Source organism: Microtus pennsylvanicus, chromosome 4, assembly GCF_037038515.1.
Source record: "Microtus pennsylvanicus isolate mMicPen1 chromosome 4, mMicPen1.hap1, whole genome shotgun sequence".
Lineage (NCBI taxonomy): Eukaryota > Metazoa > Chordata > Mammalia > Rodentia > Cricetidae > Microtus > Microtus pennsylvanicus.
Window position 1 is genome coordinate 85538035 of NC_134582.1, and position 24241 is coordinate 85562275.

Sequence of the window (24241 nt, forward strand, 5' to 3'; positions counted from 1 at the left end):
ATTATATGTTGTGATATTTTGTATATGTTTTAAAAAATAAAGCTTGCCTGAAAGTCAGAGTGCAAAGCTAAGCCACTAGTGGCCAGGGAGTGTGGCACACACCTTTAATCCCAGGAGACAGAGGCAGAGGGATCTCTGTTAGTTCAAGGCCACACTGGCTACCTGAGATTGACCTGTCTAAAGGAGAATGAAACAGAGCTCACACAAAGGTGATCCCAGCACTTAGGATCACATACCTTTAATCTCAGCATTAGGTAGTTGGAGACAGGAGTGATATGGCTGGGTAGAGGGAGGAATATAAGGTGGGAGGAGACAGGCGCTCAGGGTAGTCTGAGGGTTGATGGAGACAGATGCAGGCTGGAGATGCAGTCTGAGGACAGGATCACCCCTTTAGTCTGAACATTGGTAGAGGTAAAAGATCTCTCTAGTGACTGGCCACTCTGCTTCTCTGATCTTCAGAATTAACCTCTTATATCTGACTCTGGATTGTTATTATTAAGACCAACTAGAATTCGTGATATAATTACATGTGAAAATACATGTAAAAATACAGATTCATAAGCTTGTTCAGATAAGAGATAACTCACTGTCTTCATCAGGGTTTCTGTTGCTGTGATGAAACACCATGACCAAAAGTAAGTTGGGGGGCTGGAGAGATGGCTCAGTGGTTGAGAGTGCTGCTTGCTCTTCCAAAGGTCCTGAGTTCAATTCCCAGCAACCATGTGGTGGCTCACAACCATCTGTAGTGAGATCTGGTACCCTCTTCTGGCCTGCAGGCATATGTGCAGAATACTAAGAATACTGTATACATAATAAATGAATAAATATTTAAAAAAAACAAAAGTAAGTTGGGGAGGAAAGGGTTTATTTGGCTTACACTTCCATATCAACATAGTCAGTCCGTCAATGAAGAAAGTCAGTACAGGAACCCAAATGGGGCAGGAACCTGGCATCTGGAGTGATGCAGAGGCCATGGACGGATGCTGCTTACTGATTTGCTCTTTGTGGCTTGCTCAGCCTGCTTTCTTATAGAACCCAGGACCACTAGCCCAGGGATGGTGGCACCCACAGTGGGCCCTCAGTCACTACTTAAGCAAATGCCCTACAGGCTTGCCTACAGCCTGATCTTCTGGAGGCATTTTCTCGATTGAAGTTCCCTCCTCTCCATGACTCCAGTTTGTGTCAAGTTGACATAGAACTAGCCAGGCACATTCATCAAGCAGCTGCTCTAGACTAAAATGCGCATTTTCAGAGTCTTTTTATTGGATGAATCATAGAGCACAGGAACAAAGCCCTTGACCTCTTAATGGTGAATAATATAGCAGAACAAAAGGAACCATAGATGAATGGAGATACATGTCTACACATGCACAGCATGTGATTAGGCAGGCGTGGAGCTCAAAGTAGTTAGAGGTGTTTCTAGGCTCCCGAAGACTCCAGGGGCAAACGTGTTTGCTGCCAGGCCTGGTAATGTGAGTGTAATTCTGGACCCAGGCAAAGGGAGAATGAGATCACTGGTCCCCACTGGGTGTTCTCTGGCCTCCACATGCATGCTAGATAGTACACGGGCCTACACACACACACACACACACACACACACACACACACACACACACTTCATATTGATGATGATGATATATTAAGAAAATTTTAAATGAGCATCCTCAATAAAGCTTTCATAAAAGGAGTGGCATTTAAGATAGCATTGACAGAGTTAAAGGTAAATGGAAGCGGGCTTTGACTCAGGTTGCAAAGATGGATACTTGCTTTCCAAGTTTTTCTCCATGTAAAATTTAATATTGTGTCATAATACACCTTAGATTAATCATTTTCCACCTGGGAAAGGGATGAAAAGCAAACTAAAATTATTTTTTAAACAATATGTGAAAATGTCCGGAATAATTATTTTCCATTTTGTTGTTTTTGGAAATGAATGGATGGGGCCCCGTGTTCCAAAGGTGACGCTGGGCTTGGCCCACTTGCCTCAACCTCAAGTCCTGGGGTTTCAGGAGTGCGCTCCTATGCCAGGTTGTCTGATATGTTTAACTAGATTTAAGCAACTACAGGACAGAAAATATAACTGACAGGTATTTGAGACTCAACCTGAGAGTGGCTGCTGGTCTTCCTGATTGCTTCCTGAAGTAAACATATTATGGCCGGAGGCTTCAGTGAAGGGACAAAACTAGACAGGACCAGAGAAGGTCACAGAGCAACCGGAGTCATGGCTCAGCGCTAAAAGAAGATCCAGGTTTTGAGATCAGTTCCCAGCACCTACATCACGCAACCCTCTTCTGCCTGTAATTCCGATTCCACGGGAATCTGATGCCCTCTTCAAGTCTTGATGGGTACTGCAGGCACATGGTGCAAAATAGTCATACACAGAAAATAAAACAAGTAGGTGGAAGGAATGAAAGTAAGACTGTCCGTAGACCCTATATGGTTGAAGTGCCTTCACATTTGACTTTTATTACTTTGATGAACTGGGGTCTCTCTGAGTAGCCCAGGCTGGCCAGCCTCATTCTTGACCTCCCTTCCTCAGCCTCCCAAGTGCTGGAATGACAGGCCTCCACCATATCTGGCTCACATGTTTTAGGGTTAGAAAACTGGTTGCAGACCACATTTCTTAGAATGCTGATGCCTTCTGCTCCTCCTCAGAATATACAGGATGCTTCTTTCAGTTGTTTTTTTTTTTAAACCACAATTGAATTTTGCTGAAATGCCATCAGAGATCACAGCTCTCAACAAGCAGGGAGTTTGTACAGCATGCTGCTCATAAATTCTGGACCCTCCTTCCTTCAGGATATCTGTCACTCAATGAGTTGGTCTTATTAAAAACAGCCGTAGCAGCTTTGCTAGATGCTCGGTGGTTCACAAAAATGCAGAACTGACTTTTTTTAAGGGCCCAATGGAGCTGGAGCAGATGCACAGCAGGCTGTGAGGAATTCAGTGCTGGCGTGAGTTTTGCACATGGGGAACTAGAAGAAAGTGGGATTTTGCTGGAAAACAATGGCTTTCTAATTTTATCAGTGACAAGAATATCTGTGCATTTGGCTCTTTTTCTAATTGGGAAGATGTGAAGTGATTGGTGTCTCTTGGCAGTGATGAACTAGAAGGCTGTTTGTTTGTTGTTGAGGCTATCACTTGGTATCCCAGGCTGACCTAGAACTTACTGTGTAGCCCAGGCTGGCCTCAGACTTAATGGCAGCCCTCTTGCCTCAGCCTCCAAGTGCTGGGACTGCAGGTGTAAGCTGCCACACCCAGCTTCCATCTTTATGTAAGCGCTCAGCTGCATCCAGGCTCTCGGTGTTTTCCATCCCCCACTTTGCAGTTAGGATCCACGCAACTTCTTAATGAGTAATTAGAAGACACTGAGGTGCTCTAACGACGCGAGTAAGTCCTAAAATGAAACACTTCTCTAGTCTGTTATATCACGTCTTTGCATTTCAGTGAAATGAATCAGACTTCAGACTTCTTCCTGATAAATGTTTACTAAAATAAAAGCCTATACTCCATAATTGGCTTGAGGGATCACTATCCTAAAGTGCCTAGGACCAACAGCTTTGAAATTCAGGAGCTTGCACAGCTAAAGGTTTGGCAGCAAAGGACCCCTGTATCTTGCAATGCTTCCAGAGCCCCTTTGTCCATGGTAGCATTTTCTTCTTTTTTTTTTTATTTATTAAAGATTTCTGTCTCTTCCCCGCCACCGCCTCCCATTTCCCTCCCCCTCTCCCAATCAAGTCCCCCTCCCTCGTCAGCCAAAAGAGCAATCAGGGTTCCCTGCCCTGTGGGAAGTCCAAGGAACCCCCACCTCCATCCAGGTCTAGTAAGGTGAGCATCCAAACTGCCTAGGCTCCCACAAAGCCAGTACATGCAGTAGGATCAAAAACCCAGTGCCATTGTTCTTGAGTTCTCAGTAGTCCTCATTGTCCGTTATGTTTAGCGAGTCTGGTTTTACCCCAGGCTTTTTCAGACCCAGGCCAGCTGGCCTTGGTGAGTTCCCGATAGAACATCCCCATTGTCTCAGTGTGTGGGTGCACCCCTCGCGGTCCTGAGTTCCTTGCTCGTGCTCTCTCTCATGGTAGCATTTTCATATTTGTCTAGACTTTAAATGGGAAATACAGAAAATTTGAAGAAATAGTTTCAAATAATTAGCTGTTGGAGTGGGCAGTGATTGTAACCAACAAGTGCACTTCCAGCTTGGGCTAGATCTCATTTTATTTCAAACAGTGGCTGTGCATATGGAGACCGGTAGATTGATGGCCTCAGTATGCAAGATGGCAAATTATTAAACATCCGACAGAGATGCCTGTGACTGCCACGCTATCTAGGAACTACTAAAGAGACTCATTGTTGTCCAGAGGATACCAGTAAAGACATTTACAAATTGGAAAATAGCCTCTCCTGACCATTTACAGTCAGGATGGAGCCTTGGCTTAGGTGGAAAACAAGGCAGATGCCCGAGGGGGAGAGATAAGTGTTATCTGATTTCATAGAAAGAAAGTGGGGGCAGATCATAGAATCTCCATTTGTGGAAATGTTTTAAAAGAACACAGATCTCTTGAGAGCAGTGCTGAAGTTCAGTCCTGCCCAGAGGCTGAAAGTTAGCTGGATTATGCCCGTGTGATCTTTTAAGTCATTGAAGGAATCCTCGTAGGCAGGCAGTAAACATTCTTTATTTTGCTGGCTGAAACCATTGCCTCATAGCTGTTCATTTGAAAGCTGGTTTTTGTGGGTCTGTCAGTATCAAATTTGAATCTGGAGTCAGTGGTTTAAGTTATGTGTATTGTATATGCCTGAATCTGTGTGTAGTGGTGAAACTGTTGTAAGCATATGTTAACCTTTTACTTTTATTTTATGTGTATGTTTGAGAGAAGGAGGCGGGAAAGAGCAATAGGGAGAGAGGGAGGAGGGGGGTCAATATAACCACGAGAGTTGTGGCTCATCACTCTCCCTTACTCCTTTGAGGTGGTCTTTCGCTGAACCTGGAGCTAGACTGTAGCACAGAAATTCCCTCTGAATTGCTGGGGTTTCAGGTTCACGTGACCACATCCAACTTTTTACATGGGTTTTGGAAATTTGAACTCGGGTCCTCATGCTTGCAAAATGAGCAATCAATCTACTGAGTCATCTCTCCAGCCCATCCTAAGTCTTTTACTATATAAAAACTACCTGCTTCCTTGCAGAGTTTCAATGCCATCAATCATCCGATAAATAATTCCAAGGCAAAGAATATAAATATTGCAGGCTTCAAAGATGAATTAGCTCTAGCTCCTGCCTTCAAGAAACTTAGGGTACCAGTGGATGGAGCTAAGACATCCACAGATCATCCACCTAAATGTTCAGCCTGCAGCCCTCAGGCTAATGCCTGCCAGGGTGGCTGTGATTTTCAACCTGACACATTTGTTGAGGACAGAGGCATGTCACTATATCAAAAGGTTGGGCAAACCTGTATCATGATTAGTAGATAATAGAAAAAAATTGGAATAGGAGCAGAGAAAAGGATCAAGCAGTGTTGTGAGATTGTATGTATGTATGTATATATGGATGTATGGATGTATGGATGGATGGATGGGTGGGTGGATGGGCAGATGTGTGTATGTATGTATGTATGTATATATATATATATATATATATATATATATATATATATATATATATATATATGTTTGTGTGTATATGTCCTTTGGGTGTAACCAAGCAGTCTTTTCTGGAGGAAAATGCATTAAGCTGGACCTTCAGTATGAAGCATTTTGAAGGGCAGAAATGAAGAAAATGAGAATAGTCATTCCAAGAGGGCACACTGCACTGGGGCGGGAGGGGACAGGGCAAGTAACTGGCAAGGAGCTAGTGGTGTCTGGTCTGGACTGCCAGGCTGAGTTGCTCAGTGCTTCTCCCTTGGAATGTTGGGGATCCCTGTGCAGCTGAAAAGCCACATATGCAGCTCCAGAAAGAGGCCATGGAGCCATCTCCGAGAGCTATGACTTTGAAGCTAAAGCTGTTTGTTTTGAGTGTTCCCCAGAAATGAATTCCAAAAGTCGAGAAGGCTGGCTGTGTAAATGGCTCTTTACTGGAGGACTTTCAAAAGCTTTTACCCTGGGAATCGGACACAGTGCTGTCCGTGTGTGCAGTTTTCAGTATGATTTCATCGTCTTACGTGGAACATCCCTTGGAACTCGTGTTCCTTGGAACACAGTCTGGGAATTATTTTCTGTGCATTTGGCAGTAATGGCTGAGGGCAGGTAGTGGTGTCTGTGTGGAAAGACAGCAGCTAGGTAGGAGTCAGCACTCGGTAGCTGTATGGAGGGTTAGTGCCTACAGGAGCAGATGATTGAGTTACCAGCCATGCTCAGCCAGGGATTGCGTGTTGAGACACAGTGAGGAAAAAGGGAATCCCAGATTGTGAAGAGGAGCGACCTTCCCTGTACTAGAGATGAAGCGTATACAGCTAGGGGAAGGAACTGGTGTAGGTAAAAATCTACCTGTATACTGTGACTTGAGAAGGTAGGGGAGAGCCAATTTAAAAGATTCCATGCACACTACTAGGCTTGGAGGAAGGAAGGGAATTCTTATTAAATATACTTTAAAAAAATAAACCACCTGGTTAATATGTTTGTCTGTTAGAATTATGGATAAATAGTAGCTTCCGTGTGAGTTCATTACTGTAGGGAAGTTGCACCCAGACCCTGCTGTTCCACTCAGCTGCCTCTCATCTTCACTGAGCCTCATTTACCTCTCTGGAGCTAACTATTAAGCTTAATGTTTGTTCTTTTGTTTAGGTGTTTGCCTTTGATTATTGCTTTTGGTCCATGGATGAATCAAACACAACAAAATACGCTGGTAAGTCGGCTGTTCCGTTTGGGCTCCTGGCCTCCTGCATTCTGTCTGTTTTCTCTTATTATGCAGGAGTTTTGTTTCTCCATGTGTCTCACACCTGCTCTCATTCTGGTGGGTGTGTTTGGAAAGTTGGTGATCTGACTCTGCCACGTTCTGGCTAAGCAGCCTTAGACCATGTGTGGAAACCTCAATAGAGGGATGCGTGTGATGGTGTGCCCCTGTGACCTCGGCACAGAGAAGGCTGAGGCAGGAGGACTGCCCCGAATTCAAGGCCAGGTCAAGGCTGAGCTGGATAGCTAGTATTAGGCCAGGCAGTGTTGTGTAGCAAGACTCTGACTGCCCCCCACCACTACCACCACCAAAATTTCCAAACCTCATTAGGTTTCTAGTTGTTCCTCTTCTAAGGATGTCGTTATCCTCAGAGAAACTCTCAGGTCAAGCCTAAACTTTACCAGTTTTAACTGGTTTAGAAAACCTGAGGCAAGACAACATGGAATGGCTATAGTTTCTAAGGGAGATACAGAGATGGTATTAAAAATTAGCATATAATTGTATATAAATAAAAATGAAAAATAAAAATATCTTATCTTTTGTAAGTATTGAGGTTAGGCGTATGTTAGGTCACCTGATTTAACTAGTCCAAAGTGTATGTAACGCCATAAATATCAGTTTTACTCGTTAATTTGAAAAAAAGAAAAAGATAAGTTAAGCATTAGTTCAAAGAGGAATGTAGAAGGTACCCAGTCATGAAGTGTCATGGTACCAAGGCAAGTTCACGGACCTTGAGGTCAGATATGGGATCTGCTTTGGCTCCTTGGGATAAGTGTTTAATTTCTCTATACTTCATCCTGCTTCCTATAAAGTGGAAGTGGCAGCTCCTGTGCACCTATGCCAGGTGGTACAGGTTAACTGGGGACCTTAAGTGCTGACTGACGGAAGGTCCCCATAAAGGATGCTCTATTGGGGGTTTTTATAGGGAGGGTGCTGGACATGGGGCCTGAGCAACACATGTAACAGAGCAGTGATGACAGGAAATTCGCAAAGCCAAGCTAGGAAGTAGAGATCAGTGGGATGAAACACGAAGCTGTTGGCACAGGCTGCTTAAGACGATGTGAAGAGGAGTCTGTGGTCCTCCCATCTGCATCCCTCAGCATCTCAGTGCACGTCTTCATTGCTGCCTGCAGATACCACTCTGTGTAGCCCCTTGCGATATAGTGCTCAGGGCCCACAAACTCCCTTTTCAGCCACGTACAACTTCATTGGATCCAGATGAGAAAATATCTGTGGAATTTAGGATCTGATAAACCCTGTGGTCAGAATTATAAAAAGATAAAAATGATTTTTAGTGTGCTGATTGCCTAACATTGATGCGCTTTTTGGTTACATGATCATTTCAAATGCTATGTTCCGGTTCACCTTGAAATAAGGCCTCTCGATCCACAGAACACTGCTTCTTTACAACACTGGGGTAGGGGTAGATTTTTCTTATTCTGTAGATACCATCATTATTACACAACCACTATGACACTCTTAGCAAAAAGTAAAATTCGTGGTTGCTGTTGTCTCAGGTGTTTGACTGTTACACAGAATCTGCGTAAAAAATAAGTTGGTTGTGTAGATGAGATTTTTGGTTTCTGTACTAACTTGATTTCTGTTTTCTTCACTTAAAAGAAACAGCAACTCTTAACTGCGAATAGAGACATTAAGAGGGAAGCATTCTTTCTCTGGTGAGAAATAAGGGACATGGGGAGAGGGAAGCCCAGATTTCCTGAAACCAACCTATTTGTCAGGCTCCATGAATAATGGCCTCATTGAGACTGAGTCGGGGCTCTCAAAGCGGCTCTCAAAACTGGGGTCTGGCAGGCTGAGTGGGGGTTGGTAGATTCATGGGCTGAGCGAGCCGGAGATGCCAGGGCCCTCAAGCGTCATGTGCTATGTCCGAACATTAAATCCTCAATGAAGTTTTGCTGTTTATTGAAAGCTAATACAGGATGCTCTACCCTCTGGATTTCCAACCTGAAACTCTTTAAGTTCCCTGGAATTGATAATGGCACTTCAGGGCTTGGGTGGGTCGCAGTGGCTAGCATCCGTATGTGGGCAAGGAAATGCTCTGGGCTGGGATTTAAGGCACCTGGCTTTGCTAGAAGCTGCTAGGCTTTGGTGAGATAAAGATAACCTTATTCCTCATCTGTGGACAGGATGAGGTAAAGGAGGAGCTGCCGCTATGCCTCCCATCAAGCTGAATCAGCCATTTTGTGCGGGAGGCACAGCTGTGCTGGCGGCTCAGAGGCAAATCAAAGGCTGGTTTGTTCAGCTTTTTGCATTGCGTGGAAGTGTGCTTTGAGGCATTGTGCCCTTGAAGGAGCTCTTCCTCCTTTTACCCTCTTGATTGGATTGGTATAATAATGTTTGGCGGGTTTTTTGAGTCAGAAGCACAAGTCTCTGTGGTGGGACTAAGTGGGAAAAAGAAAGGCAGACAAGCAAACAGGCTGCAGAGTTAGAGACCTCTAGCACGGCCTCTCTGTGTAAATCCATCTCTAACCCAACCCTAGCATGCAACCACACATAAATCTCATGAAGAGTGTAAAGTGACTGTGTTAGCATCAATAGAGATAAATTCGAGCCATCTTAGTAAATGATTACATCCTGCTAATGGTAATTAAGACCTTTTTGATGAGGAATCAATACATTAAAAATATAATTTCCTAAAGTGAACCCTGTCAGTAGATAAGTGACTTCCAACAGCTCTGTTGTTTATATCCTGCCTGCTTACCTTTAAATCTTACTGCAGATATGAGAAGCAGTCTGGGGGCTGGAGACGTGGCTCAGGGGTTAAGAATATTTTCTGCTCCTCCAGGAGACATGAGTTAGGTTCCCAGCACCCATGCAGGTGGCTCATAGTCTCTTGTGACCCCAAGGGATCTGATGTCTCTTCTGGCTTCTACAGGCACCAGCACACATGTGGCACACACAGACACATAACACATAAATTAAAAAAAAACATATTTTTAAAGGAAAGAAAGAATAGCAGTCTGGTGGTGGTATAGGTGGGAGTCAGTGTGGATAACATTCCTTTGCCTGCGAGATTCTGAACGTTGGCCTAGAAATTATGTAATCTCTCTTGCCATATGGCGTGTTGCTCAAATTTGCTGAAGCCATGTGTTCTTGGGCATTTGTTGATACTCCACAACCTGGAAGGAAAGATGTCCAGCTGACTCCCAGCCTCCTCACTTTGTTCTTGCTGTGCGAGGATAGAAGAGCACCTTCAGGGCGAGGGCTGAGCTGCAGGCTGGTTGGCCACGTTTGATTCTGTGCCTGTCATGGGGGTTTATGTGCTCAGAGGTCAGAATGATTAATTTCACATTGCTTAAGGAAAGCAAGAATATTAAGATGACAGTGACGGTGTCCACCAAAATTAATATTCTAGAAACCAGTGTTTGCCCAATTAGAACCAAATTGTCAGCAGAATGGAACAACATGAATTTGTCTTAACATATTTAGGCCTAAGTATTTGACCATTGAAGTATTCTCCTAGTAACTACTTGGAGAAGGCACAGGCTCCTGGAGTCAGGCTTCATGGCCTCAAATGGCAGGCAGTCATAACAGTCTTTCACTATCATGAATCAGAGGATGAATTTAGACTCCCAGCAAATTCTGTGCATCCAGAAAATAGCTGATATTGTTAGCCATTATGTAAAGCTGCAAAAGTTCTTTGTGTGCTCATCAGAAGTACTAATTATTGGCTGTTTAAGCATCCTTAGAGTAGACATGTATTGGACGCGATATCTACTGTCCTGAAAGCCCCTAACCAAATAAAAACCCTGAGCACAAACTCTATCCAGGTTTTATTTCTTTCTTACAGTGCTTTATAAATTGTCTTACGCACATGGCCATTCTCTTAGTGGCTTGCCTTCGTCACGTCGTGCCTGAGCCTCTAAAGTTTTCTTCAGATCAGCAACTCTTTCTGATTTTTCATTATATTTGTCATTGAGAGAGACAGAGAGAGATAGACACACAAGTTTGTGTGCACATGTGTACACACACAGAGGGAGAGAGGGAGAATAGTTCAGAGGACAGCTTGCTAGATTAACCCACTCCTTCCACCACGTGGGTCTTAGGTTGTCAGGCTTGGCGGCAGACACCTTTTATCCGCTGAGCTATCTCAGTGGCCCAGAAACTCTTGCTTTTGTTTTAATTAAAGTATATAATCACAAAGATATAAACCAGCTTGGAAGCCAATACCACTGACCTTTACAAAACATACCTCACCTGGTGGAGGCTCGGGAGGATCAGGTAATTGATATTTGTGGATCCCAAGAACAGATACATGCAGTTCAAGTCAGGAATATTTAGTTGGTAAAGATGTCCCAAATGTAAACAAACAAGTTAACTTTATGAACTTTTAAAAAGTAGATACATATGCATATTTACACATAGAGCATATATATTTATTATGCCTGTGTTTTTTTTTCTTACATCTAATGCCTACCCCACTCCCCAGCTCCCTTTTTCATTTTGGGACAGGGTCTTGTGTATCTTGGGCTGACTGTGTTTGAAGCTGAGGATGACCTTGAACTTATAATCATTCGTTCTTTCCTCCAAGTGCTATCAAGTGGAATGATAACCACACACCGCCACGACAGGGGTAGCCTGTACTGGTGCTGGGACCAGGACATGACAAGGGTAGCCTGTACCGGTGCTGGGACCCAGGACACGATAGGGGTAGCCTGTACTGGTGCTGGGACCCAGGACTTTGTGCACACCAGACATGCCCTGTGTTGACTGAGCTGCAGCCCTGTCTCCAGATGTCCTTTTTAATCCTACCCCACCCCATTTTATGTTCTCCCCTTTCTGACCACATCTATTCCTTAGAGCATTTGCTGGCACCCGGGAGCACTGTTTAACTTAGCTGTATTTGGAGGGGCAGATAGCAGTAACTGTGATTACAATCCACATGCTGCATTCCTGGCCTGGTGCTGAGCCTTTTATGTGCGGGAGGAGATGCAATAACAAGAACGTACCATTAGATAGGAAATACTGCTGTCAGCATTTTCACAGATGAGGAGATCGAGGTTCGGGAAGGTTCTTACTGCCTTTCAGAGGCGAAAGCGGTGGCCAGTGTAGACTGACTCAGAACCAGTGATGCACGCTAGTGATGACTTGAGGATTCAACTCCTGTCCTGGACACTTCTTATCTGCCCTAGAGGGGATTTGTTAAGTCCTGGTGTGGAGCCTAGCCGGGAGAGCTAGTAGTAATTGCATCCTCCCTCCAGGCAAGTGTTGTCCAAAGTCCTGAGCCCATGTGCTTGGTCGAGCTTTGTTTGAATATGTCCCCCTCCAAGAGCTATGAATACTGGAGCCCTGAGTTCTAGAAGTGACGGTAGGCCCGAGTCTGCTACCTTGTTAGAGAGAGCTGTTGTAAAATGCTTTCAAAGCTGACCCACACTTCTCTGTCAGCAGCAGCTTGTGCGGAGTCAGGCTTCCCAGCTGAGCCAACTCTGTTTTCTTTTCTCATCCTCGGCACTGGTGCCCGGGGAGGAGTTTTCTTGCCCCCTCCCCTGTGAGTCAGCCACTTTATCCAGCAGCAACAAAGTTGCCCAGCTCATGCTCACCCCTAGCAGTGTCCCCGGAGTGGAAACATTGTCGGAGTAAGTCACTCCCTGCTCAGTACTAGTGACACTTCCCCAGACGGCAATGCTGATAGCACTTGGAAGCCACCGTGGAAAGTGGCCTGTGGTTTACTTTTAGCTCGTGGCCCAGTTTCTCGAGTTACCTTCACCAATCCTGAAGTTGATTAAGAATTAAATGTTGCACCTCCAAGTCGAGCCTTAAGGTCTTTGTTCCTTTATCTGAACTGTAGTTTGGGTTCATTTAACTTAAGTATGGCCTGAAGTCTCTGAATGTGAGAAATTTTGTGAGCTGAAGTCCACATGCCAAAGGCCTCTGAGGAAGAAATTTGCTTCAACCTTATCCAAATAAGGCCCTTTTCTCCCTTTGAGGTGTCTAAGCAAGACCTGTCTGTTCCTGCACCATCCAGGTGCCTTGATTTGGAACTGGGCCCCTGCCAAGTCCAGACTCATCACAATGACGGTGGCTGTCAGCCCTGTGCAGAAGGGAAATTACCTTCGTAAAGAACGAGGCCCAGGAATTGCCACTTAAAATACATAGCCAAGCTCCCCAACTCCTGCTCCAAAGAGAAAAAAGACGGAGAAACGAAGGGGCTTGTGAAAGGAATTCGATTTTGGGTTGTGTTTGTATTGGTTAGCTTCTGTAGCCATAGGGAACCTGAGGCCCAGGCTTTAGAGGCCTCATGCTGAGGAAGACCGTGTACAATGACAGAACTATACGGTGGAAGAAACCTCTTACTTCAAGGCCAAGAAGTAAAGAGGGACACACTGGGATTCCAAATCCTCTTCACGCATTCCCTGATAACTCAAGGACCCCCCCTTTAGATTCTTACACCCTAAAGACCATTTCCCACTAGTACTACCATGGACCACAATCTTTAACTTGTGGGCCTTTGGGGACATTGAAGATCTCAGCTATAGCATGGTTGTTCCGGTCTTAGGTGGTCTTCCATGTCGAAGGAGATTCTGTTTATGTGTTAAGTGTGCTGTGCTCCGCTTGAGAGTTTTGTTGACTATGATGTATCTATGTGTCTGCCTTTTTAAATGTGGGTTATAAACACCATGGGTCAGACCCTCTCTTTCCATTCTCCTCTTTTCTAGGCCCCAGCCCATCGTGTTCTGTCCTGTCCTATTCAGTGGGCAGGTGCAGACCCAGGACCTAGCTGCCTTCCCTTTGTTCCCAGTTGTCTCCTTTAGAGCTTTGCCGTCAGGACCCTGCTATGTAAAGACAGCTGCCTAGGATCCTTGCACGGTGACTGGGAGGCCATTGCTGCTGTTCCCAAGGGGTCAGGGAATGCCCACATGTGGAGACCTGGTGGTATTGGCTTTTCAGAGATCTGTATCATATACGTGACTCAGTGTTGGGTGACTCAGACCATGACTCTGCTTGCAGAAATCCCACACAGTGGCTCCTGTTACTGCTCTCACATTGTGTTACAGGTTTCACTGGGCATGCCTTTGTTTTATAACTTGTCCACATGGGTTATAGGAGGTCCGATTATAAACCCTGAAGGAACTTGGCATCGCTGTCATGCTTATTAACAGTGAGGTCAGACGTGGCATGCCCTGTGGACTCACCACGCCAGGCATGTGAAGCTGACGTCTCCAGAGACACCTCCTCCCTGGCACTGGTTCTGCTAAGAAGTCACAGGCCTCTTGGGTTTGACAGTGTTGTGGCTTTGCTCTGCCCGTCTGGATTGGGAGCAAATACCCACAGAACCTCCTGTTTCCCACAGGACTTCTGAACTTCCCTGTAGACTTTCCCGTAGAAAAACAGCCCTCCATTCTGCTTGAGTGTAAACTGTAAACTGTAATTGGGAAACATTCAGGGTGGGGATACTGCATCTTTTATGAGAGCTGCCCGGGCAGGGTTTGAATTCCCTGGTTCCCACCATGCAGCATAAACAGCTGCTCTTTTTTTTTTTTTTTAATGAGTCAAGGTTCAGAAAGCAGTGGGTAACTCATTTTTTCCTGTGCTGACAGAGACTCTTAGGTTTAAAAGAAAATGGAAGTAAACAAAACAAAGTATTTTCTAAAAAGTTAAAAAGACCCCTCGCTGGGGATGTAGCTGAGGGGTAGAGCATATAACCAAGCGTGTTCAAGGCCCTGTGTTCAGTCCCCAGTACTGCAAAGGCCAAAGAGGCCCTCATTCGTCTGGGTCACCATGGGTCTTGTGTGGTCTTTGGGGTGCCCTGCGTTCTAAGGCAGAGTGAAGTGAAGCCATTGCTGTGCAGCCTGCGGAGTCTGCAGTTGATGAGGGCAGGGGCTGGACCACAGCTACAGGAAGGACTTTGTGGTTAACAGTTTGGATCTTGGCCACTTCCACAGCTATTCTTCCTGTAATAGCGGTTCCCTGAAGGTTACTGAACAAAAGAATTGGTTGAGCATAGCTGCAGCCCAAGGTTCATGTGTTCGCACAGCCCCAGGGTGGAAAAATAATAAGAAGTCCATGGAATTGGTCCCATTCACCGTTTTATTGATGCTATTCATTATATTGTGTTCGTTCCCCTGCAACCTTCTAATGTCACAAAGAAGGGGACTCGTTTACTGGATACTGTACCGTAGCGTGCTCTGACCTAAATAATGATGTTCGGTTTCTTCTTGTCTTCCCCAGGTATGTGTATGTGTGTGTACACAAACATACACACACACACACACACACACACACACACACACACACACACCCCATGCCCTCTGCCTGCCTCCCATCACTCCCTCTTAAATGTGAGAAACAATCCCCCTTACCTTATCAGTGGCACTTAACCAGGGGGACCATGAAGAAAGAGTAGAGAAAATGACTTTCTAAGGCTGCTGTGGATGAGGGAAATAGTCATTATGTTCTTATCTTAAAAAAGAGTAAGTTTCCTTTGGGATATGAAGTCGTAATAAAATGTATTCCAGTCTCTCTAGGAACCTAGTTGTTTGGGAAAGCACATAAGCCTCACATAGCTCTTTCTAGTCGACTCTTTCCTTAGTTGGTCTTACATAGTTATTTAAGGATAGAAAAGAGGAAAGGCATTTCTTTCCAGAAACACACCAAAATATCTGTGTTATGTGTTTATATATGTATATACACATAAATATATTGTTTTCCAAATATTTCTCATTTTCCAGTTATGAATAAAACTTTACTAAATATGACAAACAATGGGGTTGGTGGGATGGCTTAGGAGGTAAAGGTGCTTGCTGCCAAGCCTAATGAACCTGAGTTCAATTCCCGGAACTAACATAGCAGGGAAGATAACTGTCTCCTGCAAGTTGTCCGTTGACCTCGACACATGCATCCAAGTATACACAAATAAGTAAATGGAAATATGACAAGCTTGGGTTATATTCTGTCATCAAGCATAGTAACATTTGAAAAAATACTCAGTTGTCTTTTAAAACAATATGAGTATACTTAGTGGAACTGAGACTAGATAATATTTTCTATGCATGTTATTGTTATGATGCCTAGGAAATGACTACATCAGTAAAGAAGTAATGTGTATTTTTATTTATGATCATGTGTATGATACATGCCTTTACATGTGCTGCAGAGCACATTTGGAAGCCAGAGGACAATTTCCTGAAGTTGCTTTTCTGCCTCCACCTTTGCATGAGTTGCGGGGGTTAAACTCAGATCACCAGGCTTGTGCTTCAATCAAACACCTTTACCCACTGAGCCATCTCCCCAGCCTGATTTGTAAGTTTTTAGATAAAAATTACTCATGCAGTCCACATATTCTATTGACCTATCTCTTCATACCTGTCTGGCTTGTTTGCCAGAGGCCGACTCCCAACTCTCATCCTTTGGGACTGACTCAAATAGTCGTACTTTGACCACAGTAGATGGAAACAATCAATTATTCTTTTTAAGCTTAAAGCACAGTCTTTCAATGACTCAGTTATCAGTGATTAGGAAAGGAGCCTCAGTTAGAAGTACACAATCTGAGGGCAGCTGTATCAACCCAGGAACAATTCAGCAAATACAAACGCCTGCTATGTGCCTTTATTTAGCTGGGTACAATAGCCCTGTCGTCATAGTCTGAAGGTTGAAGCCAGAGTGACTGACTGACAGACAGACAGACAGACAGACAGACAGACAGACAATAAACAATCAGTTCTGCAGGATAACCTAGGAGACCAAGGCTGAGGGCCACTCACCAGCCACTTATCAGTGACCCACAGCACGGGTCCCTGCCTATGGGTGACCATCCAGCTACAGTTGCCAGCAGTGAAGTCTTAGACGACAGGGTTTCAGATCCCGGTCACCTGTCGTCATGTTTACATCTGCTCTGTGTGTGTACTGTGAGGGTCCCCTGATAGAAATCTGTAAAGCGTGACTGCACATCCTTCTTCTCAGAAGGATAAATACTGTATTGTCTAGTATTTCCTAGAGTTTGGACATAGTCGAAACTAAACTCCACTGTCTTGCATTTGTTGTCTTTATTGTTGCTGCTACTGCTGTCGTTGCTTTTGAGGCAGGGTGTCCTGCATCCCACCTCGGCCTTAAAACTTGTTTTGTAGCCAAGGATAACCCCGAGCTCCTCGTCTGTCTGCATCCACCACTCAAGCACTCGGGTTCCAGACAGGTACCAGTGTGCCTGGATTTGCTCTTGAGCTGGTAGAGGGTAAGAGCAGAAGTTCAAGGCCACCCTGCACCAAGACACACCCACAGTGATGAAGTGGACGTAAGGAAGTGTGTGCCATGGTTCTTACTAGTTAGAAACTGGATCCAGATTTGGGAGACAAGACAGACAGTTCATATTTAGTAACATTTAGATAGAATCTCTAAGGAGAAGAGGAAATCGAATTTAACAGTGCTTTTATGCAGCCTGCTAACAAGGAGTGGGATTTAATCCCCAGAGAAACGTCGAAGAGGAGACAGTACGGAACCATGACTTTATCCAGATAGTCAGCTGTAGTTTAGGAGCAAAACTGATGTTGCAAGTCAGGTGTGGTTATTCATGTGTGTGTGTAGTCTCAGCTCCTGAGCCTACTGGGTAGAAGGGTCACTGGGACTTGTGAGTTTGAGATCAACCTGGGCAACATAGCAAGACCCCATCTGCACGACACTGCATTTGTTAAGCTCTTACATATAACTGTGTAGTAAGCATTGTGTATACCTTTAAATTGTGAGATGAGGGGATAGGAGAAGGTTGTTACTAATGCATCTGTTAGAGGGCTGGAGAGAAGACTCAGCTCTTAAGACCACTGGCTGCTCTTGCAGAAGACCCAGGTTCCCGTTCCCAGAACCCACATAGTGACTCACAACTGTTTGTAACTTCAGCTCCAGGGATCCAACGCCCTCTTCTGGCCTCTGAGGGCACTGCACATATGGTATACGTACATGTATGCAAACTAAATGCTCATACACAGAAAAATAAATATCTTTTTAAAGAAACCACACATCTCAACACAAATCATCCTTTTTGATTTTACTTTTAAGTATCTGTTTGGGAGCTAGATAAATGCCTCAGCAGTTAAGAGTGCTTGCTGCTCTTTGAATGATAAATCAGCTTCAGGGAGTCAGATACCCTCTTCTGGCTTGTGTAGGTACCCACACATACACACAAGACTAATAAGTCTCCAATGTTTGTCTTGTTTTCTAGGTCAAGAAGTCGTTTTCAAGTGCCTCGGGGAAGGAATTCTTGAGAAAGCCTTTCAGGGATACAATGCTTGTATTTTTGCATATGGCCAGACTGGTAAGATGTTGCTTTTATTGCAGTCGATGATATGAAACAAGTCTTTAATAGGATGTAGGTTAGTGGATGAGTGCTTGCCTAATGTGCAAAATCCAGGCTTTAATCCCTAGCCCTTAAATTATAAACAATAAATAAATAAGTCACACACTCTCTCTCTCCCTCTCCCCTTCCCCCTTCTCTCTATGGTATGAGGGATTGAACCTAGGACCTCCTGTGTCCCAAGCATGAATTGTGTTCCACTGAGCTACAGCCAGACTTAAATATAATTTCTTAACATTTAAAAGGCAGGGGGAGCTTGAGGAACCCAGAAAACTTCTCCTGCTGTTTTGGACTGAACTGAGTCATGTGATCAAAAGTATTCTGCTTCTTGAAAATGCATCAGTTCTGGTAATTGCCTAATTTCAGTGTTAATGAGTGTAGCTAGTTCCAAACCATTAAGTGTCATTTTCCTAAATTAGAGTTTTAACCTGGATTTGAACTGGAAAGCTAATCCCAGTTTCTCGGTATAAAAGTTTTAATAGAATCAATATAAAAATTTTAGAATCCCCCATGCCTGGGACTTCCACATGGGCACAGAAATGATGATGGATCCCAAACTGAGGCGGGTCTAGCAATTGGTCAAAATGGGCAGATCGAAAATACAGCTGTGACCCAGCTGTTGTCACTCTGAGCTGGAAATAAATTATAATTCTTAATAACGCTTCCTCCTGCTGCATCATCACACTCTAGCTACAAGAATCCAGACAGAGAATGCAGATACTGTAGTATGTGCTGGGTCCAACCGTGACATATTGTTTGTGTTGCTTAGTGGACAGCCGAGATTTTACTGTGTATGCAATGTTGTAGCACAATAAAACTTTATCTGGAACTAAGAAAATTGCTCATCTTGTAGAAGGCTTGCCGTGTGGGCACGTGGACTTTACTTTGATCACCAGAACCCATCTAGAGAAGCTAGGCATGGCGGCATGCTTGTATAATCTCGTGCTTCAGAGGCAGAGGCAGGCAGACTCCTGAAGTTTCTTAGCCAGTCAGTCTCATGCACCTGGCAAGCTCTAGGGCCAGAGAGAGACCTTGCCTCAAATAACAAGGATGGCAGAAAGGGAATGACACCCGAAGCTGCCCTGTGCTCTCCACATGCTCGGGCACTTGTGCACACATGCATACACACATGGCCCTCTCCATACAACCCAGTAGACAGGTGGAACTTTACAAGGCTTGCTCTCCAAGGGTGCATTGTAGTGACTGCATACCTAGACACTCACTAGTACATAATGGACCGTACCAACCTGCTGGAAATAGACCGGAGGTTCTAGTGTGAAGCAGAGAAGTATGACAGTTGTTCAGGGGTCCGGGTTGGAGGTCAAGCTCACCCCATTTTTTCTGTATGGCTTTTGCTATCAGGCAAGCGCACCTTGTATTACTGAAGTGTTCTGTTTGCTTTTTCTCCTGCCCTTCCATCTCTCTGCTTGCTCTTTTCCAGGCTCCGGAAAGTCTTTCTCCATGATGGGCCATGCTGAGCAGCTAGGCCTTATCCCAAGGCTCTGCTGTGCTCTGTTTAAAAGGATCTCTCTGGAGCAAAATGAGTCACAGACCTTTAAAGTCGAAGTATCATATATGGAAATTTATAATGAGAAAGTTCGGGACCTCTTGGACCCCAAGGGGTGAGTGTTTGAAGTAAAGCTTGACATTAGGAAGAAATAATGTTAAATGATCTTAAAATTAAGCTTGCAAGGGTGTGTACATATTTGCGTCGTTGGTCACTGCTCTGATGTCAGCTCATGGACACTGTCAGTCATATGCAGTTTCTCCTAGACGGCCGTGGAAAGTTACTCACATCTCCGTGTGAGAAATGTTTTCACCACAGGTATTATTTCTTCTCATCAGGGATAACTCATTAAAACAAAGTTATAGGAACTGGGGGATGGTTCAGTGCTTAAGAACGCTGGCTGCTCTTCCAGAGGACCCAGGTTCCAGTCTCAGCACCTGCAAGGCGGCTGGCAATCATCTACAATTCTGATCCCATGGGATCTGTCGCCCTTTTCTGGCATCTGTGGGTACTACACACACGGTGCAAAGACATGCATTCGAGTTGAGTGATGTGATGCATGCTTATAACCCAGCACTGAGAGACTGAAGCAGGAGGATGGCTGCCAGTTTTAGGCTATCCTGGGCTGCATTTCGGAGTAGAGTTATGTAGTGAGACACTGTCTCCAAGAAACAACAGAAAAATTGTGTCATAATGGAAAACAGCAGCTCTGAAGTGGAAATAAAATGGGGGAAGGATTTTGTTTTTTTGGGTTTTTTTTTTTTGGTTTTTCGAGACAGGGTTTCTCTGTGGCTTTGGAGCCTGTCCTGGAACTAGCTCTGTAGACCAGGCTGGTCTCGAACTCACAGAGATCTGCCTGCCTCTGCCTCCCGAGTGCTGGGATTAAAGGCATGCGCCACCATCGCCCGGCTAAATGGGGGAAGGATTACAGTCACCCGCCTTCCCTGGTTATGTATGGGGAGCATGCAGGATGCTCTTCAGAGGATCTTGACTGACTTGAACTCCCACCCCCATCCTAAATGATTTGGGTGACACTGGGGAACCCAGGCATCTACATTTTTCAAAAGCTAAGTGATGCTGGGCTTAGTGACACACACCTCTAATCCCAGCACTGGGGAGGCAGAGGCAGGCAGATCTCTGAGTTTGGAGCCAGCCCCATCTACAGAGCAAGTTTCAGGACAGCCAGGGATACACAGAGAGACCTTGTTTTCAAAAATCTAAACAAACAAACAAACAAAAAAACTTTAAGAGTTAAAAAATCAAGTAAGCTTGATTCATAAATTCATTTTTGCCAGGCGAAAGTTTGCATTGGTTTTAAAGTAACAGATAGTTGGGAAAATATAGAAAGCGCACATGTATCTTATGAACTATAAGAAATGAAGCTGACATTTAATAATACCACTCAAAAATAACCTTAGTTAACACCTGAGTGTGTCTCCCTGCCGTTTCAGATCTGTGTCATGAGTGGATATGCTCACATCCTTAAGTATATTATAGATAACAACCCAGTAGCCTGTGTAACTCCATGACCACTTTCCCTATCATTAAATACATTTTAGTTGTTTTAGCAAATGTGTCATATGTAACATTTATACTCCTATGTACTCCTATAGCCTCAAATCAAAGCAAGAGTATTGGCAATATTATAGACATCAAAAATGTCTCCAGTCATCGATTTGCTTGTGTTTACCTGGAAGAGTTATTGGCTGCTTATATAAAGGAACGTTTGCGAGGCATAAAGAATAACAAAATCAGCCTCTGCCTATGCGTCATTGTCTTAGAAAATGGACCCTGACCAGTAATTCTTAATCTTCCTACATGTCCCCCTCGACTCTTACTTCTTTCCCTACTGGTCCCCAAGGCAATGCTGTTAGGAAGTTTATATTTTCCATCTCTCTCTCTCTTCTGCAGCATCTATCCGTGATTTTGGTGGAGTTTTAACTTTGTGTAAACAGCACCAACATGTAGTGATTTCATTCATTTTTTTTTGTATATGGGACAATAATGTGATAGTTTTGACTATTGTTTAATATCTGTTGCATGATCAAATGGATTGGCCCCTTTTCTCATCACTGGCGTGGCGTCTTGTGTCCTCAGTATGGTGCTGCTCTGAGCGTCCATACACAGGCTTCTTGGCACATAGATGCAGGGGTTTCTAGAGGATTCGTCTGCAGATAGGACTGAGGTACAAGATAAGGAGGCGCCTCCTTCATTAAATAGAGCAGCAAGAGTATGCGGGGATTCCAGATACCAGCACAAGGGCCCTTGATAGCACGCTGGGTTTCATCTTGCTGTTGAGTAACACTACAGAATCTGGTTGGTAAGGAGGAGCCCACTGCTGGGGTATGTATGTGACAGTAGCTATCCTGAGGATCAAATTGGTTGGTCCCTGAGTCCAGCACAGTTGCTATAGGTACCTTGAAGTCTCATCCTTGAGAGTGAGATTAAAAGGGACAGCTGGAAAATGCTTCAGAAACTTTGCCAAGACTTTCAGAAGCACCGAGGATTCCCCACATCTGAGAGACGCCAAGCATTAACTCTCTGAAAAGCAATTAAATTCCCTGTGTCGTGAAAAGGATGGCACCTACATTCAGTACAGGAAGAATCTAATAGCTTTAAGTTTTAAATCTCATTGGTCAGATAAACGTCTCAAATGGGCCCCAAATCAGAGGTAACCATCTAAAATTCTCTAGAGCCCTAAAGGGGCAGTGAGATGGCTCATGGGACTTGCTGCTGGTCCCAACTTCATAATTTGTTCCCAAGGACCCATACAGTAAAAGGGGAGAACCCATTTCCCTCTGGCATTCATATGTGTACCGTCTCAGATACGGGGTCGGGGGGCACATACAGAGGGGGGGGGCACACATACATACACATGCACACACAGAGAGATACAGAGGCACACATACACACACACATGTGTGCACACATTAATTACAACCCCAAAATTGTCTTCAGCAGAGCCAGTTCAAATATTGGACACAATAGCTACAATTGTGTTATTACCTGACTTTCTCTATAAAATTGCCAGCATGCAGCCAACATAAATCAGTGGAACTTGAAAAAGTAAATTAGTTAAAAATATTTTATAATTGTTCAGTGTTTTCTCAAAAATTTTAACCTTAAGAGAGAAAGAAGCCATGAAACTAGGTAGGGAGGGAGGATATGGGAGGACTTGGGGAGGGAAAGAATATGATCAAAATATATTGTTTGAACTTCTCAAGAGAATAAATAAAAACGTTATCAAAAAGAATTTGAGATGTTCTTGATGAAAATGTCCAGGCTTCTCTGTCTACTCTCACAGGGGAGCCCAGCTAGGTTTAGCTGCTCTGACTTTTCTTGGGGTGAGAAAGGGACGTTTTAAAATAGTATCAGTATTTGAAATCAGAGTTGAACACATTCTCATGTGGAATGCTGCTTTGTTTGTCCGTGTAAAGTGCCTATTAGAATACCTATACTTTCTAATCGCTAAAAAAAACCTTTGAAATTGTAATCTGAATTTCCAAACGCTAAGAAGGAAAAGCTTGCAAGTGTATAAGATTCACTCACTCTGACTCTTCTCCCTCCTACAGGAGTAGGCAGTCTCTTAAAGTCAGAGAGCATAAGGTTCTGGGGCCGTATGTAGATGGTCTGTCACAGCTGGCTGTCACCAGCTTTGAGGTAAGAGTCTTTTTTTAAAATGTCCTTAAAGCCTGGTGGGGTGGTACACACATTTAATCTCAGCACTTGGGAGGCAGAGGCAGGCGGATCTCTGTGAGTTCGAGGCCAGCCTGGTCTACAGAGTGAGTTCCAGGACAGCCAGGGCTGTTACACAGAGAAACCCTGTTTCGAAAAACCAAAAGGAAAAGAAATCATTAAAGAAGAAAGGCAGTAACTCAGAATAGGTGATGCTGAGGCTGTTTCCATAGGGATACGTGATGGCATACTGATGCCCTTCGCAGCCTCAGGCGTACAGACAGCACACCCAGGAGGAAACGTCCTTCAGGCACACTTCTGGCTGCCTCCTTGTGAAGGGCTCACAGTGAGGCCAAAACATCCAGTGATCTCAAGTTGCTGAGTGTTTCCTCCCCGAGGTGCTCAGTGGCATCCTTCTGAACAAATCTGGCAGTCTGTGCAGCATGTGGTAGTGACTCATCCCCTTCTAGGAATAGGCCTTGCTTTGATTTCTAACACACTTTACTCTCCTGGCGCCTGTGTTTCTGGATCACTCCATTGTCCAAGGATTGATCTATGTTCCTCCCAGCCCTTGACTTTTATACCCAGACGTAATGTGCTGCTGTTATTTCTGTAGTCATTACCCTGGAAGTCTCGTGGCGCAGATTTCCAGCTCTTTCGCTGAAGAATGTTCATGAATGAGGAAAGGAATAAATGAGCAAACCTCTATATTTGCTTCTGATATATAAGTGATGTAGGAGACCCATTATCATCTGAGACTTAGTGAAGCTAAAATGAAGATAAGGTTCAGCATCCAGCTATTTAAACAAAAGCATTGTACTTTTTATGTTATATTTGTACTTATTCATCACTTTAAATACACTGAGATTTAA

General features: G+C 44.3%; 1 protein-coding gene across 10 annotated transcripts in view; it reads left to right on the plus strand.

Annotated features, from left to right (window-relative positions):
- Kif13a (kinesin family member 13A) overlaps nucleotides 1–24241 on the plus strand; it is a 181235-nt gene that overhangs the window by 79265 nt on the left and 77729 nt on the right. For all 10 annotated transcript variants that reach the window (XM_075969741.1, XM_075969743.1, XM_075969744.1 and 7 more), the window contains exons 4-7: nucleotides 6777–6837; nucleotides 18056–18148; nucleotides 19629–19809; nucleotides 23267–23354. In XM_075969741.1, the coding sequence (XP_075825856.1) occupies nucleotides 6777–6837; nucleotides 18056–18148; nucleotides 19629–19809; nucleotides 23267–23354 (423 nt within the window). The remainder of the gene's footprint in view (nucleotides 1–6776; nucleotides 6838–18055; nucleotides 18149–19628; nucleotides 19810–23266; nucleotides 23355–24241) is intronic.